We start from the raw sequence: 18,427 nt of genomic DNA on the forward strand, positions 1-18,427 counted from the left end.
CACACCCTGGCCCCCTGTCTGTCCTCTCAGAACGCCTCCCCTTTCTCCTCAGGCTCTGTGAGGAAGGGGTCAATAGGGTACATTTTCTTCATTAACCCAAAGGCTGCTGTGTCAGGAGGGACAGGAATAATCCGGAATCTGACCACAAATGCACAGAACTCACCTGTCACCACTCCCAAGCACTCCTGCTGTGGCAGTTTGTCAGTCCTGTGAGCAGAAGCAAACAGGAGCGTCAGGCTGCATTTGTCGCCCACCAACCCTTTCCCTCTGCTGCCTGAGGTCTATTCATAACAAGCTTAGGCTCAGCCTTGCTCTGGTTCTGGAATTATCCTTCTTGGAGCCAGAGACACAACTTAGATGGCAATGAAATCACCAAAATGAGGTGAACAGCTCCGTCTGGATCCTCCTCCCCACTTTTCCACTCTGGCCCAAAGCTGGAAGGGGATGCAGGCCCCGGTGTAGAAGGGGCCTGCTCCTGGTCCAACCCCGCGCGCTTCCTCCAGAGCAGAGCAAGGAGACTGGTGGTGGGAACAGGAATGCCGCATTTGGCCTTTTCCACTTTTCTTCTCATTCACCCAGAGGAGCCAGGGGCATTCAGAGGCACAGGGAGGGTTGGATGGGGAGGCAGGAGGCTGGGTTCTTGTCCCTGCTCTGCCACATGTTCTAAGGGAGCCTGGAGTAAGGCATTGACTCCCTGGCCCTCAGGTTCCCCCATCAATGAAATACAGAGATGAAAGATCATCTCTGAGGCTCCTCTTGGCTCTATGGCTCTGTGGTTCTAGAATAGTTACCATTTTTGCTTCTCCACGTCAACTGTCCCTGAGTCTGGAGGCTGAAAAAGATACGAAGTGTGAACAACCCAGCCAGAGAAGGCGGCAGAGGCTACCCTGGGGAGACGCCGGCTGCCCGTCAGACACCCCCTCCCTCCAATAACAGGGGCCCTGTGGATGCAGAGAAAGGCCACACCTGCCCGCGTCAGCTCTGCAGGGAGGCAAGAATGCCAGACTTCCTCGGCAGTGTGCTGGTGGGAACTCAGATCAACAGAAAACGTGAACGTTTTCCAGAACAGAAAACAGGGGCAAGAGACTTATATTTAAACGCATCTTGAAACCTTATTAACATTCTACTTAGAAGCAAAAGAGATAGTTTTGTTGTGACCTTCCGTAATCTAAAATTTATTTTGTTTATTGTCTGTTTCTCCCGTCTAGAATGGAAATGCCATGAGGGCAGAATTTCTGTTTTGCTCTTGCCTGTGTTCCTTGGACATAGGACAGTGCTCGACACATCATAAGGACTCGATAAATATTTGTTCAACAAATATCTTTTGAATGAACAAAATAAGTTTCTGATTTTCCTCTTGGCAAAATGCTGGACAACACAGGACGCTCTCTGTTCCCTGGTTTAGGGCTGGGGGTGAGACATGGTCACCCTCCTGGGAATCGCGTCCTTTGCATGGTCCTAGGGATGCTTGGAGTCGTGCCCAGGACACAGAGAGCGTCCAATACCTATTAACTGTTGTCAGTAGTATTATTTTCACCGGTTCTGACACAAATTCTCTCTCTCACAAATCCTAGAAGATGGAGTCTCCAGGTGCGGTGGTGACAGGTGACAGCTGTGCCCTCCCTCCCTACACCCTGCCTGCTGCTGCTTCCCTTTAAAGAGCCTGCTTAGTCTTAACCACCCAGCTCAAAGGACAACCAGTCTTTAAAACTCGGTCACTCCTCTGGTGCCCTCTGGGGAGAGCAGGCTGACCGTGACTTTCCTCTGACTGGGATGGAGTCCTTTACTCCTCAATGAGAGGGAGTTTGAAAGGCAAAATTTCCAGGGAGGGGTAACAAGTTAAGCAACATACCATACTAAAATGCAAGTCAGGGATCACCAACAAAGACACAAGACAGGTGAAGTCATGAGGGCAGCTGGCCTCCTGGGGCGGCGACGAGGTGAACAGCCTGTGCCCAACCAAAGGGGATCTGACGGAAGGCAGAGCCCTTCCTCAGAACAAGCCCGATGTGGGGTGGGGAGGGGGTGTAGGGGGAGAGAACAAGAGCAACAAGGTGGGGAGGTGCGGGGAAGAGCTCAGGGAGAAGTCACAGAAAGGGAAGGCTGGGACAAACCCAGCAAACTCCTAGCTCTCCATTTTGCCTGCTGCCAGCCATTTTCTTTCCACACTTTTCATGGCCTGAATGTTCTGTGGCGCTGGAGACACAAAGCTGAATAAGACACAGGCCCTGCCTTCAAGGAATTTGATATAGTGGATTGTAAACTCCCTGGCATGGACAATGTCTGTGACTCTTAGTTAAGCAAAAAAAACCCCATAAAACAAGTCACAGATAGTCTATTGCAAAATGACCCTATTTAGGTTTCATATATGTGTGCACACACACTCTCTCTCACCCTACATATTGGAGCGTGTGTGTGTGCTGAGGCAGGAGAATCAGAGATGTGAAGGACATCTTTAATTTTTTATACTGTATATATGTATTTTGATTTTTTCTTATATTGAACATGCATCACGTGTGTTAGTTTGGAAATAATTTTTATGACCATTTACAAACCTGATCTTTAAAGTTCTCTGAGGAAAAGGGAGTCCAGAGCAATTAAACAAGTGTTCCTTATAGTCACAAGTGACTGTGCCTTCTTTACAGAAAGCTGCAGGAACTCAAGGCAAGACATCCGCATTATAGACTTTTTTCTTTTTAAATTCACCATCTTCCATTATTTTTCCTTGGCCTGATGTTTCTAATCTGCCAGGCGAAGTTCCTGACAGCCGTCTCTGGGGGGACAGAGGAAGGCAGCCTCCGAGGAACCGTGACTCCAGGATGGATCCTGAAGGCAAAGGTGCCTGTCAGCAATGAGCGCGATTCTGGGGCCGGGACAGCAGCATGGACTGGAGCTGTGTTCTGTGCCGTGGGCCTCAGGCTCATGCAGGAGAAAAGGGGAGCTGAGTGACAGGCAGGAGCTGTGGGCCTGAATAATTCATGAGCGAGAGAGCTCGTTCAGAGCTGGGACCAGAGTGGGAGTCATTGATTCGTTCAACTTTAGAAACCTGACTGGGGGTGGAGGTTTCCCTGCCGTGAATTTCCCCCCCAAGGTGGAAGAATGCGAGTCCTCCAGCGAGTGCCACACGTTCCGGGCCCTGGAATGTAACGATCAGCACGCAGAGACACACGGGCTGAGCAAAGTCAACGTGCTCCCCGTGACATGAAACCTCCTTTCTCATTTATTCCCATCTCCCCCTTCACATCTCTCCCACTAGGAAACCTCCACCTTCGCCGTCATCAGCACGCACAGACAGCACACGTGCAGTTTTACCACCCCCAGCACAGGTAGAATAAGACAAGGGTGGGAAGCCCCGCCTGCCAGATTTCTCTGGGCCCGAGGTCAGTTTTCTCATCTGAAGCTCGCACTTCACATACGACTGGCACTGTGCATGGGATGGTGGGCTGGGGTTGCGGTGAGGTGGCCGGCTGGGCCCAGGGGAAGGGGCTGAGGGTGCAGGGAGTACAGACTGCAGCTGGGATGCGGAGGGACAGTGGGAAGGAGACGTGGGGGGTGGGGAAGAGCACACTGGGGGGAGGGGATCGACCGGTTTAGGTAGGGGAGGTACAGCAGGGCTCGGGGGCAGAGCCCGGTCAGTGTTCTGTTCAGCTGGGACTCGGGGGGGGCGGGGCGGGGGGGAGGCAGCTGGCTGCAGATCTTTACTAAGACAAGGCCAGGCAGGATGGTGGGAAGCCAGGGCTGATCAGGGAATCACAGTGGCATGCTGCTCTGCTCTCCAACCCTCTTCTCTCCAGATGCCTCACTTTCTGCTCATCCCTCTCTCTTTCCCTCTTTCTCTTCTTATCGCTTTCTTTCTCCTTTACCTAACCATATAAAATACACCAATTAAAATTTATTAGCAAAGATGGGTGTATTTTTAAAAATTTACCATGTGAGTAAGGGCATTTTTTCTTTATCTCATAAATAGAGAGTTTAAGAGATTATTTTAAAAATTCTATGTGATCTTTGACTTAATTTATCAATGAGTTTAATTTATTAATGAGAAACTCCAAAAATTTCCTCATGCTAATATAAAGAGAGGCATTCATTTGATTAAAAAAAAAAAAGGACCCAGAACCCCCTAGATGTTAGGATTTCTCCCATTCAGAGAATGTTCTTCTCTCCCCAAATGAAACATTCTGCCTGGTTACTAGGCACTCATTCAGAGGGTCACTGTGCCTCCCACCTCCGTCTCTTTGAAATACTCACAGTTTCCACATCGCCAATGGCTGCCACAAATTTAATATCAGAAGGTCTCAGAGAGTGGACTGTGGAGACAGAACGCATGGAAGACGGTCAGATCTATATTCCCCATGGTGTGGGCCGAGGACACCAAATGGGAAGGGCAGACCCACATCCCCCAGCCTGACTCAGCTGCAGAGGTTGAGTCTGTCAGCCACGGGAGTGGAAAGCTGAAGACCAGGCAGTCGCTGGGAGCTCTCGGAACCCCACCCAAAAGAGGCTCCCTCCTCTCCGGAGGGCACAGTGTTAACTGGACTCACGATCTCCAAACGGGTGGCCCATGGAAGGTCACTCATGGACCTTGTTTTCCCTCTCACTTGCCCTCTTTCTGCCTTTCACTTCCCTCTGTCCCTTGGCTCTCCATTTCTGGGCCACTATTAATAAGTAAGAGGGCAACAAATTAAAATGAAAGCCACCTGGGTATAAAAGGGATCATGTTGGTGTGAAGATTTGCAGAGAACAGCACTCAAAGCCCATGAACACACACAAACATCAGATGCAAGCCTATGCAAATAGTCACCAGAAAGCCTCCATCACCCCCCAGGCCACCAGTATCTTTAGAATGAAGTCTCCCTAGAAACCACTGACAGCCTCCCTGGTCGTGCTATGGGGGCATTATAGGTAAACCTCTTAAAGAAGGTATTTCCTAAGAAGCACATCAATTTCTTTTTCCACCTACACTCTTTACAGAACAGAATAGTAAGAAGAGCACGCTTAGCTGGAGAGCCTGGTTGGTGCAACGCAAACATAAACAAAGCCATTAGACACAGTCTGCAACGCCGTCACTTAATGGGATAAAGCCTGAGAAGAGGACCAGCTCAACAGCAACATTCATGGCATCAACGGACTAGACAAATCTAGCCCATTATAGGAAAAAAATGTCTAGAGCAGCCACTGTGGCTACATTACAGGATCGGGGAAAGCATGTGGGGGATCAACCCACAACTTCTGTGACATTGTCCGCCCGCCTCAAGGTGAGCTCCCAGAGGTCACCTTCACCCAGGCAAGTCACTGTGGGGCCATGTTGGTTTTATCTCGGAGTGCTGTGTTGGGCTGTGTCCCTCCATAGAAATAACCGAGGGGGAAAAGGAGGAGGCGTGAAGGAGTAAAGATGAGGAAGAGGCAGGACTTGAGTGGCCAAAAGGTGAAGAGGAGTAGGGTTGGAGCCTCTGCCAGTCACATCAGAGAGAAGATGCTGGCCTTCCTGGTTCATGGCTCAGGGTCGTATACCTGACTTAGAAGGCACACTGGATCCTGACTTCTTTGGGTTGCATAACAGAAAATTCTTCAGGGTCTGCAACGAAACCAAACATCAGAAACATCAACTGCCTTGTATGGAAATATTGCAGATCTTGAAAGCTTGGTGTAGAAATGACCCTGTACTTGTTCTATCTAGGTTCGAAATCCAGAAATAACAATTGTGCTAGTCACGTTCTTCTAACCCTACCCAAGTCACCTGGTAAAAAGGGACATGTGTCTGTTGACAACGATTTTAGCAGGTTGCAAGTAAGGATGCCCCAAAACAGTGGGGTGGAGAAGGAGGGAAAATAAAAAAGAAGAATAAAAACCAATTGTTGGGATAATGAAAAAATTCTGGAGATAGATAGTGGTGATGGTTGCACAACATTGTGAGTGTACTTAACGTGATTGGATTGTACACTCAAAAATGGCTAAAATGGTAAATTGTATGTATATTTTACCACAATAAAAAAAGAAATTATTGAGAAGAGACTCAGTATATATAGACTAAAAAATTAAAAAGTCCATTCTATGCTATTATATTTTTTGTATTACCTACCTCCTCTCTTTTAATTTGATTATTTACACAAAAGCAGGTGTATGAGGCATTACGTTTATTTGCTGCTGGAAGCTGGGCAAACTTGAAAGTGGGAGACTCTCACATCCCCACTAGATGGGTGTGCCCTAAGCCCAGAGGGGCTGACAGCAGCAGAGGAGGGACTGGGTGAGCAGTGCCCGGTCCTCAAAACTACTCGGGCCACCTCAGATGCTCGTGAGTCCAGAGCAGCCTCTGCTTCTGTGAACCACATGGAAGGCTTTGGGAAGGGAGATCACATGTTTTCTCCCCAGAATTGAGAGTGGAAGGGGAAATGCTCCAACAGGGGAAAATGTGCAGTAAATCAGGAGCCTGACCACGTTCGCCATCATAAGAAGACACAAGTTAATTTCTCTTGAATTACTGATTGCAGACAGAGATAAAGCATTTACTCTCAACTCTTATCTTGTGGATGTTCTGGGAAGACCTCACCCAGATGCCTTCAGATAACTCACGGCATCTGCTTCAAGGTTCACAGAGATAATAAGCCCATTTATAACTCTCTTGGGACACTTCTGGGAACCGCCTGCTCGGTCTGCAGGGATGATGAGCCCCAAATTTCAGGAGACACGGTTATGCTGTCTCTGCCCTGCCAGGCAGCCAACAGTCCCTGGGGGAAGCTGTTCATTCAGACCATTCCCTCAAGGCCTCAGGGAGGGACCTGCCAACTTGCATCAAGACTTGGATTTACCCACTAGAAGAGAATCCCACCCTCCTCCCATGAGGGCAAAATCCTCACCTCTGGCCATAACTGCTCTTCCAATGTATTTTCTCCAGGAGAAGTATGGGCCTGGGTGGTCCCTAAAAGAAAGCAAAAATAGTTCAGGTTATTTAGCTGGAATTAACTCCCACCCAGATTTGTAGCTTTCATGCCCTTCCCCCCAGCCCTACCTATATGCCCAGCTCAATAACATCCTTTGTGTTAGGAAAGCCCAAATTCTATTCTTCCAACTATCACCTCCATTGTTTGGGACACTGTGCTTCCATTAATGCAGCCAATTAGGGCAGAATCCCCAGGCTCAGAAGCAAAAGTGTTATCTGGGAGGGGTCAGCAATAACCCTATATCATGCATAGGAACGTTGTCATAGATTCCTTTACTGTTTCCTTAGCAAAAGGCAGAACTCTTGAGGAAGGTAATGTTGGACAAAGAGCTGTTGTTGTTTGGCAAGGCAGGACAAAGCGGTGAAGACGCAGGACGTTCCAGGATAGTCTGAAGGGTGATGTGAGCTTAGGAGAAGAGCTAATCATTGGATTTCCGGCAGCCACGACCATTCACAATAGCTGGACAGGGATTGCGTTGAGGGGTCTCCCTGAATGTAGGCGAAGGGGAAGAGGAGGCAGGTAGAGAGACCACAAAGATACTATCCTCGTCCAGCTTACTTTAGGTCCACTTTTAAAACATTTAAATTTTTTTACTTTTTAAAAATATAATTTACATATGATAAATAGACTCATTTTAAGTATCCAAGTCAATGAGTTTTCCCATAACACATTTGGCCTTTTAAATATACAAATAATACCGTAGTACAATTAACAGCACTCTAAATAAAGAACCAAAAAATTGCCCACAGTGCCATTACCCCTACAACCCAAAGCGGTTTCATTTGTTCACGTTGTTCACAGTCTCATGTCCACCACCAGGCTCTGATGCGACACACTTCTGGTTCAGTTGAATCAATGTGGATGCAATTGTGTATCCTGTGAGCTCCCTTTAATGTTGTACTGTAAGCATTTTTCATATTGTTACGTAATCTTGATGCTTACTTCAACAGCTTCATGACACATTGATGAGACTGATATGTAATCAGAGATCCGAGTCCCTGGCTTCCTCTGGCTTCTCCCCGCCCAGTTCTCTGCCCAGGTGCACACTCCTTGTAAGGGCACACCATTCGAGAACCCCCAAACGGCATTAGGCAATGCAAAGGGAGGCTTGATTTCTCTTCTACCCCTGCCTTCTTTGGCAGCTTTAACTTGTTGACCCGGAAAAGAATTTATTGGGCATTTCAGGACGAGCAAGAATATATTTCCATTTCATACCCGCTGCGAGATCAGGCACTGATTTCCAGGTTGGAGCTCATAACAGGAATGATGGCTATGACCTCCTCCAGACCTCAGCGACCCTTCTGAAATTCCCAGCAGAAAGCTTTCTGGGCAGAAAGAGGCACATGATGGAAGGTGCAGAGGTGTGGACAAGAAGGAACACTGAAAAAGGCTGGAGCACAGGGTTTGTAACTGGAGGGCAGGGAGGGTTGGGCAAGGTAGATGAGGCTGCATGAACAGACAGCAGCTGGGTTGCGGGGCTGCAAATGCCAGGCTATCCCATGACCAACAGGGAGCCATGACCCATCTTTGAAGAGACGAGCATTAGGATGTGTTCTAAGATGATTGTCACTCTGAGAGTGGTGGGGTGGGTGAATCACCAGGGCAGAGATTTGATGCTATTATGGTATATTCTTTAACAAAAGAGCAAAGGCAATACAATGAAGCAAAGACAGTCTTTTCAACAAATAGCACTGGAACAACTGGACATGCACATAAAAAACTGAATCTAAAAATGCAAAAATCATTCTTAGCTTACAGATCATGCAAAAACAGGTGGCAGTCTGTATATGGCCCACGGGCGATAGTTTACCAGCCAGTCCCTGATCTAGACTGGTACCGAAGAGGTCATCAGGGTGAAATAGGAGGATGGCGTCTCTCAATAGCCCTCAGCCCCAAGAATGCCTGAGATTGACTTCTAGATTCCCAGGCTGGCTGCAGCTGCCATAGCTCCTCATGGGGCTTTGCTGGGACCTTCACAGGTAGAGGAACACAGCTGCTGGGTGCCAAATGTCCCCTCATTTTTGAGAAATGTCACCTTCAGAACATCTAGTCCTCCAGGCTCCAAGCCTGGGAGAAATATAAGATTGCTCCTCAAAGAAAGCCTTTGGTCCCCTGCTTTAAATAGCAGTTTTCTTAAAAAAGATTTTTATGACAGCAAATATACTCAGCATTCTATATTGTTTATAACATTTAAAAAATCAATACAGCAGAAGATCTAGCCCAGTGCCTGCACAAAATACATGTTGAAATATGTTAATTTTGATGAAAGGTACCGTCATTTCATTATCAAAACAATCCAGGGATACGGATGTCGTTACTAGTATAATTTTATAGCAGCAAAAGTTAAAATTTTTCTTTAGAGAGGTGGGGCTGGGTTGAGAGCTCCTATCTGCTGATTCTAGATCTAAAAGGTTTGAAAGGGGCTCAAAAGAGGCTGTTTTTTGAAGATTATCAATGGATTCCTACATCTTTTCCTGCCTCTGCTATGGAATCTTCAAGGCCTTATTTTTGATTCTACAGACATTCTATTATGCATTTCCACATTTGTGTGTGTGTGTGTGTGTGTGTGTGTGTATATATATCTGTTGAGAGCCTTAAAGTTAGCAAGAACTTGGGTGTCAAGAGCCGGAGACAAGAGAAGTGAAGAGAGTGAGCCCAACATTCGATGCTGTTTTTACTCTTGAAGCATTTGCCAAATCACGTTCAACAGAAATCAGCAGGAAAAAGGCTAATGTGCTGTGCAGACTTCAGGCAGTTCCATGGAGCTGGGGGAAAATACTGGAGTTCATGTCCATCCAAGAGGAGGGGCCCTGGTAAGCATCCCAGGCTTTCAGTTGGCACTTCAAAGAGCTAGTCCCTTGGCACATGGATAAACTTGAAACAGACCAGCTTCTAAAAGGACTGAAGCCCTGCTTTAATTGGTTTGATTCTTGCTTAGGTTAAGGTGATCTTCCCCAACCCAGCTGCCTGCCAAAAGCAAAAAAGTAAAGCCTTTAGGGAGGAAGATGGCACCATCCCAGAACATAAAATTATCTCTCAAATTTTTTATATATAATGACTGGATTTCAATTTAAAAAAATTATCAGGAGACAACACCAAATAATCAAAAACCAAGAGAGAGGAAAAAAACAAAACAGATAATAGACCAGTGAGAAGTGGTAGACTAATGTGGAATAAATGGGGAATATCCACAGCTTTGCTAGCCCGATGTTTGGTTTCCAGTTGGGGTGAGAGGTGAACCAATCAGATATTTAATGAGGCAATCCAGGAAATGAGAAGGGCTGAGGCATGCTCTTTACATCTTCCTGGCTGACTGGGAATCTATGCATGTGCTGCGAAGACCGGAAAGAGCCCCATGTCAGATTAAAGCTAAGAGAAAGTTGAGAATTGGCCGCAACTTCGTGTTCATTCCCCAGCCTACACACAGCTCAATCAACAGAGCCTTACAGGCTCACGGTGTTTGAGCACATCTTCTGCCCAAATCACTACTGATCACTAAACTGTGCAGATCCAGGGGTGACTCCTAGGAGGCCGGGTTAAAAAAATTAAAATAAGAATTAAAAAACTGAGCAAAGACCACAGTGGCTGCACACCATGAGAGAGACAGATTCCGCAGTTTAAGTGCAGGCAAGTTACTAAAAAACAAACCAACCACCCTCAGAAAAATAGGACAGAATTCAGAATTGCTAAATGTTATTAAACATGTCCAGTTTTCAACCAAAAGTTACTAGACATGCTGTGAGACTGAAAAGAGAGTCCCATACTCAGGAAAAAAGCAGTCAATGGAAACCAGTTCTGAGTCAGTCCAGATGTTGGATTTTGCAGGCAAAGTCTTCAAAGCAGCTGTTATATATGTTCAAATAATAAAAGAAAAACATGAAGACTAATGTTTCAATAAATAGAGGCTATATATACACATATTAAAAAAAGGAAATTCCAGAGTTGAAAAGTACAATAATTGAAATGGAATATTTGCTGGGTAGCTCAGAACCGACTTGACGTGACAGAAAAAAGAGTCAGTAAACTTAGAGATAGAGCTATAGAAAGCACATTCCTGAAAAATCCAGAGGAAAAAGATGGGAGGAAAATAAACAGAGGCTCAGAGATCTGTGGATACTGCCAAGCATACAAACATACAAGTAATATGAGTCCCGAAGAAGCAGAGAGAGAAAAAGGCAGAAGAAGATTTGAAGAAATAAGGACTGAAAACTTCCCATGTTTCATGAAAAATATTGAGTCACAGATCAAAGAAGCTAGGAAAAAAACCCAAAACTTTAGGTAGGGAAAACACAAAGAGAATTTTATCTAGACACATCAACTATAATAATTGACGTGTCTAGGTGTAGTTCTAAAGCCAAGGAAAAAATCTTGAAGACAGCAGGAGAAAAACAACTTTTCACATACAGGAAACCAACATAATGATTAACGACTGACTTATCATGGGAAACAAAGAAGGCAGTGGAGTGACACATTCAAAATGCTAAAAGGAAATGACCCCAGATGGAAGCATGGCAATATAAGAAGGGTGAAGTAGAGAAAGAATAGATATAAAGATAAATCCAAAATAATATTGACTCTATAAAACAGCCCACAGACTATTTTTGTATGGCTCTCTAGGTAGGAATGGTTTTCATGTTTTTAAAGGTTATTAAAACGAACAAACGAAGAATACATGATAGAGGTAACACATGACCCACAAAACCTAAAATATTTAGCAAATGGCCCTTTCCAGAAAAAGTTTGCCAACCCCAATATAAACAATAAAAATATGGCGTGGGGTTTAAAATATGTGTAACACCTTGCTGTGTGTGCAGACTTGGAGTAAATGGAGTTACACTGTTCTGAGAAGGTCTTTCCTTGATGTGGGAAGTGATAAAAGCACTGATTTATATTAGACTTTAGTAAGTCAAGGATGCATGTTACAATCTTAATGCCAAAATAACAAACAGCATATAATCAGCAAGCTAATGTTGGGCAGGGCAGGGTGGTAGAACTGAAACAATAAAACGGAATCCAAAAGAAGGCAAAAAAGGAGGAGAAAAGATCATAGAACAGGTAGGACACATTAAACAATAAATAGTCAGATATCATATTTAAACACAGTTGGGAAGATGAGAAAAGAGAACCTGAGGGGTGTATGAGAACCTCCTTCAGTATCTGAAGGCCTGGCCTTCTTCCATGTGGCCCCCAAACCAGGACTGGAACAGTGGAGACAGGTTGTCCCTTGGTAGAACAGTGGAGCTACTCAGACAAGAAAGGGCTGCCCAGGGCGCTGGTCCAAGCAGAGGCTGGGGATCATGGTGCCGTGTGGCACACACACTGGGCAGATGTTAGGACTTTGGACACTCCTGATCTTATCAATCTTGCCAAGCCTGTTTCCTCACCCATAAAGTGAGGTTGAACAACCAGAAGGACCTACAACTAGAATATACAACTATGTACTGGGGGGCTTTGGGGAGAAGAAGAAGAAGAAAAAAGATTGGCACCAGATGTTAGCTCAGGTGCCAATCTTTAAATAAATAAATAAATAAAATGAGGTTGATAATCTCTGCCTCATGGAGTCGCTGTGAGCGTTCAGTGCTCATACACGCAGCACAGCGTCCGATGTACGTGGTGAGGGTGCAGTAATTGGTAGTTACACTATTATGATTTCAGCATCAAGGAGGTAGTCGGCATAGACCGTCTTTCAGATCCTTCCAGTCTCAACATTCTGGGATTTCCTCATCTAACTAAATGCTCAGAAGTTCATGGTTTTAACTTGATGATAACTGCCTTGGGGTACCACAAAGAGGCTGTGCCTGGAATCTAAATGTGAAGTAGTTAGACCTGAAGACCCAGATGAAAACTTAGGACCCCTGGGTCCTGTCGCCACTGACTCCGGGAGTGACTTGGGCCCTCATTCCAGTTCTCTGCTTCCCCCCAGGTAAATGGGAAGAAAATTCTTGCTTATTCCCACAGCACCCCAAGGCGTTGTGGAAGAAATTGTCAAAGCACCTGTGGCATGATTAAGCCCCAACCACAGGATCCTAGGGGAATTCTTCCCTTTCGGAAGGTTGTTTTAGCCTCAAGCTCATGGATCTATGTACGGCCGAGAACTCCCTTAAAAAGTCCCAGCTCAGTAAGGGAGAAAAACCCTGTATTTTTCCATCCTGATGAGAATGAAGGAGAAAGACATCTGTGCACACTGTGAGAAACAGGTTTGGCTGAGATTAGTCATCCAAGTTGGACAGAGCTGTGACCACTTGGGTCCTGGAATCAACAAAAGGCCACCGGAGCATCAGGCCTTGGCTGGGTTGGGTCACACACAAGTCTCCCTTAGGGAAGCACCTTCTGCAGCAGTGCTTTCAACCCGTCACCTGCTGCCCAGCCCCCACACACAGACGCTCAGATTTGCTTGGGCTGGGCTGGGCTGGGGCTTGAGTACGCTGGGCACCAGCAGCTTTTAAACGCCCTTTGAGTGATGTTCATGTGCTTCCATGCTCCGAGGTCAAGAGCCCTGACTCTTCAAGAAAATTCAGCTGTGTTAGCCTAACAACTGGCCAGGGGTAGGTAGGGTGATTTCAAAAGCAAAATTAAAACAGCTCATGCACTATTAGTAGATTTCCTTTATGTTTTTCCAATTATACTGTGTCTGGAGCACAATTTTCCACCCCTGTCCCTGCCCTGAGGAAAGACAGCCATTTGTGACCTGGATCAAGCCTTAATCTCTCTGAACCTTGACTTCTTCATCTATAAAATGGGGATAAGACTGGCTTCCCTGCCTTCTTGATGGGGTTGTTGTGAGGATCAAAGAACAGGAAAGTGCTGTGTCACTAGGAGAGGGCTGTGCACACACTAGGGGTGACCTGTCTCCCTGGATGAAAGGCAGGAGCTTGCCCTGGGCAGTGGGGAGGACTGTCAAGGCCAACACATGTGGAATTGAGGCCACTCTTCAGCGTGCATTAAATTCTTGGGCTCTTTGAAAAGTGTAACATCCTCACAGCATCTCTAAAGGGTAACTAGAGGCAGGATTTATGACCCTGTTGGCATTTTCACAGGCTCAGAGAGGCTGGGCGACTTCCACCAGCTCAGACAGACCACATCAACAAGGGTAGGGCAGGCCTCGTGTCAGCACTGCCATCCACTCAGCAGGGGTGGTCCTGGTGAGCTGGGAAGGAGAGGCTCCAAGTCGGCCGGTGTTTGTCCCCTGTGCTCTTGGGGATTGTAAGCAAGTCTTTGGGGCTTTATCTGTCACTCATGCAGCACTTCATTCCCATTCACACCCAGGGCCTGTGGGACGCTGCTGTTGACCTGTGAGCAGGCACTGCACGTGACTATCTGTAGGTGCTGAGTCAGAAACCATGAGTCACGCTGGCTGCTGCTCCAGCACCAGAATTCCTGGTGCTCCAAGGAGCGTGTATGTTAGCGTCCCGTCAGTGTGATGCCTGGGCAGTCACATGCCACAGTCAGTGGAAAGTGACACTGAGGGCCAGAAAACTTTTCTGGGGTAGCTAGACTGACCTCTGAATGTTTGTCTTAGAATTCTAGAATGGCCCATGTGGGCGGATGTTTGAGGTCATCTCATTTAATACCTCAGGAAACTAAGACCCACAGAGGTTAGCACACTTGCCAAAGACCACTCAGCAAGTTACTAAAAGAGCCATGTGTGGAACTTGATTCTCCTTAACCTAGTCTGGAATGCTTTCCTTGGGACCAGTCTTTTTAGAAGAAAGTTACAAAAAGGCTTGTTATGTGCATTGTTCTATAGGCTGAATTCCCAGCACATGGAAACCTATTCTTTTGCCATGTCTACAAGACCAGTGTTTCCAGCTGCCCTTACCCATCAGTCAATCTAGAGTCATTATCAGAATGCCAATGAATGCTGTAGAATTAATACCATCATGACCTTTTGGTAGACATAACTTCTAGTCTGATGAGATTACAAAAATCATCAGAGACAATTTGGAAATTCCCAAACTACCATTCTCTAACTATTCCATGTCCTGTGCTGAGGACCACAGGGAGACACCAGCACCCATTACGGATTCCATTCCAAGCAGAGACCAGTGCGCCCTCCTGTCTCTATCCCGATGCTCTTCCAATATCAAGCATCATACACTCTGTGCCCCAAGAGAGGGAAGAAGGCTCTCAGGAGCATCCTAACAGGAGAGAGCATATTCAAAGTTTCTTGAGATTTTGCCCTTGGCTCATTGTATGACCTCAGACAAGGAATGCTCTGCTTTCAGATTGTATTTTCCTCAACTTCCTCATGGGGACAATCGAGGCAGAACCGGAGCCAAGAAGGAACAACCTAAAGAAGAGAGTCCCAGGATGAAGGCGAACAAGTGGTACCTCGGCGGTGGCAGGCCAGAGCCCTGATCCCTCTTATACTAGTATCTTCCACCATCACTCGCAGCTGCAGCTTTGCCTTGGCCACCATGGGCCAGAACTTTAAAGGGGACCAGGGAGCCCTAAAGCTGGATAGGGGCAGTAGCAACGATTAGTGAGCTCCAATAGGAGGGGAATCTCAGGGAACTGTGTGGAGGCCTCACAGTCTCCCCCATTAGGAAGGTTTCCTTCCAGAGACAACTGGAAGGTTCTGGCATGAAGAAGGGCGCATTGCCTGAGGACCACTATTTCTCACTGAGATGCAAGAATGAAGAGCAAATGGCTACCTAAGGCAGGAGAAAAGCACTCGGCCTTCCCAGAGCACAGCAAACTCCCTGCTGGGCCTCTTTCTAGGAGTGAGGCACACTGATTCACCAGTGTGTTGCCTCTTCCAACTCATGACTTTTCATGTCTGAAGCTAGCAGACTCACCTTGCCCAAAATACCACTTGTATTAGGCCACTCCTCTGCTGAAGAATCTTTAATAGCTCCCTACTTCCCACCACAGCAAACCCAAATTCTAGGCGTGCTGGGTGACCATGGGCCAGTCGCTTAACCTCTGTAGTGTTCAGTTTTTGTAAATGTAAAATAAAAGATTTGGAGTAAATCATTTTAGAAGTCTCTGTAAACCAAAAGACACTATGATAATCTCTATTCTTCTCGTTTGGGGATTTCAAAATTCCACTTTATCTAACTCGTCACCTCCCCCAACACCAACCCTGCACTCCAGTCCGGCAGGCCTGCTCCCAGCTCCTCAAACCCATCTTGTGGAGCCCCCACTTGACCTGTGGGCATGCTGCTCCCTGCCCTTGCATGCCCTCCTGCCTCCTCTGTGTTTCTCTCAACCCCACTCATCCTTCAGCACTCAATCGAGTTTCACCGCCCGCGTGAAACTTCCCAACCCACATTCATCTCTCAGTTCTCTGAATCCTATTGCTTTTCTTATAGCTACTTGCACCTATTTTGGTACTTAATTCTTCTCCAGTGATTTTATGCAGATCAGTTCTCTTTCCCCAGAGGGTTCCTTACATCTGGTTTATTATCTACCAGGCAGGCTCAGCCCACCTCGGTTCTTAGAAGGGTGCTCCGACAGTTAACTGACAGTAGCAAAAATGCAACTTGATGAAAATGATGATTGACAATAAAGTCCTAAAAATCTACAAGGTACAGATGACATGCCAAGAAAGTAGGACTCCGGAGCCCCCACAGAAAATCCCATACCTGTGCTTGCGGCTCCGAGTAGGAATTTGGAGGCATGTGCAAGTTGGAGTGGGGGTGGGATGGGGATTGAAGCATCTGACGTAGATGAGGGAGACTGCCACCAGAGTTCCAGGGGCGGCTCTGCCAGCAACTAGATATGCGACTCCAGCAACTCCCTGCCCTCTCTTGTCAATCACTGGAAGGACTTGGGCCCCCAGAAGTTCTCCAACATTGCTTTCTACTCTTATTTGGAAAGACAGTATTTCTAGAAGGCCAGACTGGCCACCTCCAGGAAGGACTCTAGGCCCTTGTAAAACAAACGCTGACTGACTTTACTTGTTCTGACACTGACAGAGGTATTCTTTTCCTCACACAGTGAGTTCACCCAGCTCCCACGTTTGCTTTGCAGTGACAGGCCTGGAATGGGAGCATTGCCAAGGCAACGAGTGTTCATTCATTAGCATGACGACCTCCTGGGGAACTTCTGACCCATTCCAGGAAAATCAAATTCTAGCGAAAATGGTATTTTTTTTTTTTAGAAACAGTGATTTATTGCCAATTTGCTTTTGCCAATTGCAGTTTGGAGATAATGATATTTTAGTGTTATAAACCCAAACTTTCAGAACAGGAATCTGTTTTCATATGTGTTGTTTGTTGAGCCCATTTTAAAGTGTAAATAAAAGCCCAGTGGTGATTCTTTCCTCCCTTGGGCTCGACTGTAATGCAGGGTGGTAGTAGAAGGCCCTGGCTCCGGACACAGACTCAGGACTGAATTTTGGCTCCTGTACTTATTAGCTGGATGACCTTGAGCAGGTTATTTTTGAGTCTCAGTTTTCTCATCTGTAAAATGGGGACAATAGTGCATCCTTCTTAAAGGGAAGTTGTTATATGTGTACAGTGCTTAGCATGGGGCTGGGCTGTTCTAGAGACCCTCACACTATGAGTCTAGTTTGAAGAGATCCTCGAATGGTAATGTCCCCAGTGCCTGACAGGATGACATTTATACAGTCTCTGAAGACAGATGTCTCCATCCTAGGCCTCAAAGAACCTCACAAATAATTTTTCAAGGAGTCTGAGCAGCACACAATAGAAAATAGCCGAGCACAGAAAGAAACAAGGTCTCCAGAAGCAAGAATTAGCAGGAAAAAATAGAGCAGAAACAGATCAAAGACTTCGGATACTGAAATTATCAGATAAAAATTATAAAACTACTATGTTTAAAAAAATTTTTTAAAAATGGAAGTAGACCATCATCTTACACCGTCACAAAAATTAACTCAAAATGGACTGAATGTAAGACTTGAAAGTAAGACCCAAAACCATAAAATTCTTAGAAGAAAACATAGGCAGTATGTTCTTTGATGCTGGTCTTAACAGTATCTTTTTGAATATCTTATCTCCTCAGGCAAGAGAAAGAAAAGAAAAATTAAACAAATGCGACTACATCAAACTAAAAACCTTCTGCAAGGCAAAGGAAACCATCAACAAAATGAAAAGACAACCTACCAATAGGGAGTTAATATACAAAATATATAAAGAACTTACACAACTCAACAACAACAAAAAACCCAATTAAAAACTGGGCAGAGGGGGCCCAGCCCTGTGGCCAAGTGGTTGGAGTTTCGTGTGCTCTGCTTCAGTGGCCTGAGTTCGTGGGTTAGGATCCCAGGCACGGACATACTCCACTCATCGGCCATGCTGTGGAGGCATCCCACATGCAAAGTAGAGGAAGATTGGCACAGATGTTAGCTCACGGCTACTCTTCCTCAAGCCAAAAAAAAAAAAAAGAGGAAAATTGGCAACCTTCCTCACCAAAAAAGAAAGAAGAGCAAAGGATCTGAACAGACATTTTTCCCAAGAAGATATATAGATGGCCAACAGGCACATGAAAAGATGTTCAACATCACTAATTATTAGGAAAAT

General features: G+C 46.0%; 1 protein-coding gene across 1 annotated transcript in view; it reads right to left on the minus strand.

Moving 5' to 3' along the window:
• The window catches only part of PLB1 (phospholipase B1), a 129,212-nt gene that overhangs the window by 98,344 nt on the left and 12,441 nt on the right, over window positions 1-18,427 (minus strand). Inside the window, exons 3-7 of the mRNA XM_014731235.3 lie at window positions 6,855-6,916; window positions 5,512-5,575; window positions 4,249-4,307; window positions 792-832; window positions 164-207 (exon numbers count right to left, since the gene is read on the minus strand). Of these exons, the coding sequence (XP_014586721.2) occupies window positions 164-207; window positions 792-832; window positions 4,249-4,307; window positions 5,512-5,575; window positions 6,855-6,916 (270 nt within the window). The remainder of the gene's footprint in view (window positions 1-163; window positions 208-791; window positions 833-4,248; window positions 4,308-5,511; window positions 5,576-6,854; window positions 6,917-18,427) is intronic.

The sequence above is a fragment of the Equus caballus genome, chromosome 15 (genome assembly GCF_041296265.1).
Source record: "Equus caballus isolate H_3958 breed thoroughbred chromosome 15, TB-T2T, whole genome shotgun sequence".
NCBI lineage: Eukaryota > Metazoa > Chordata > Mammalia > Perissodactyla > Equidae > Equus > Equus caballus.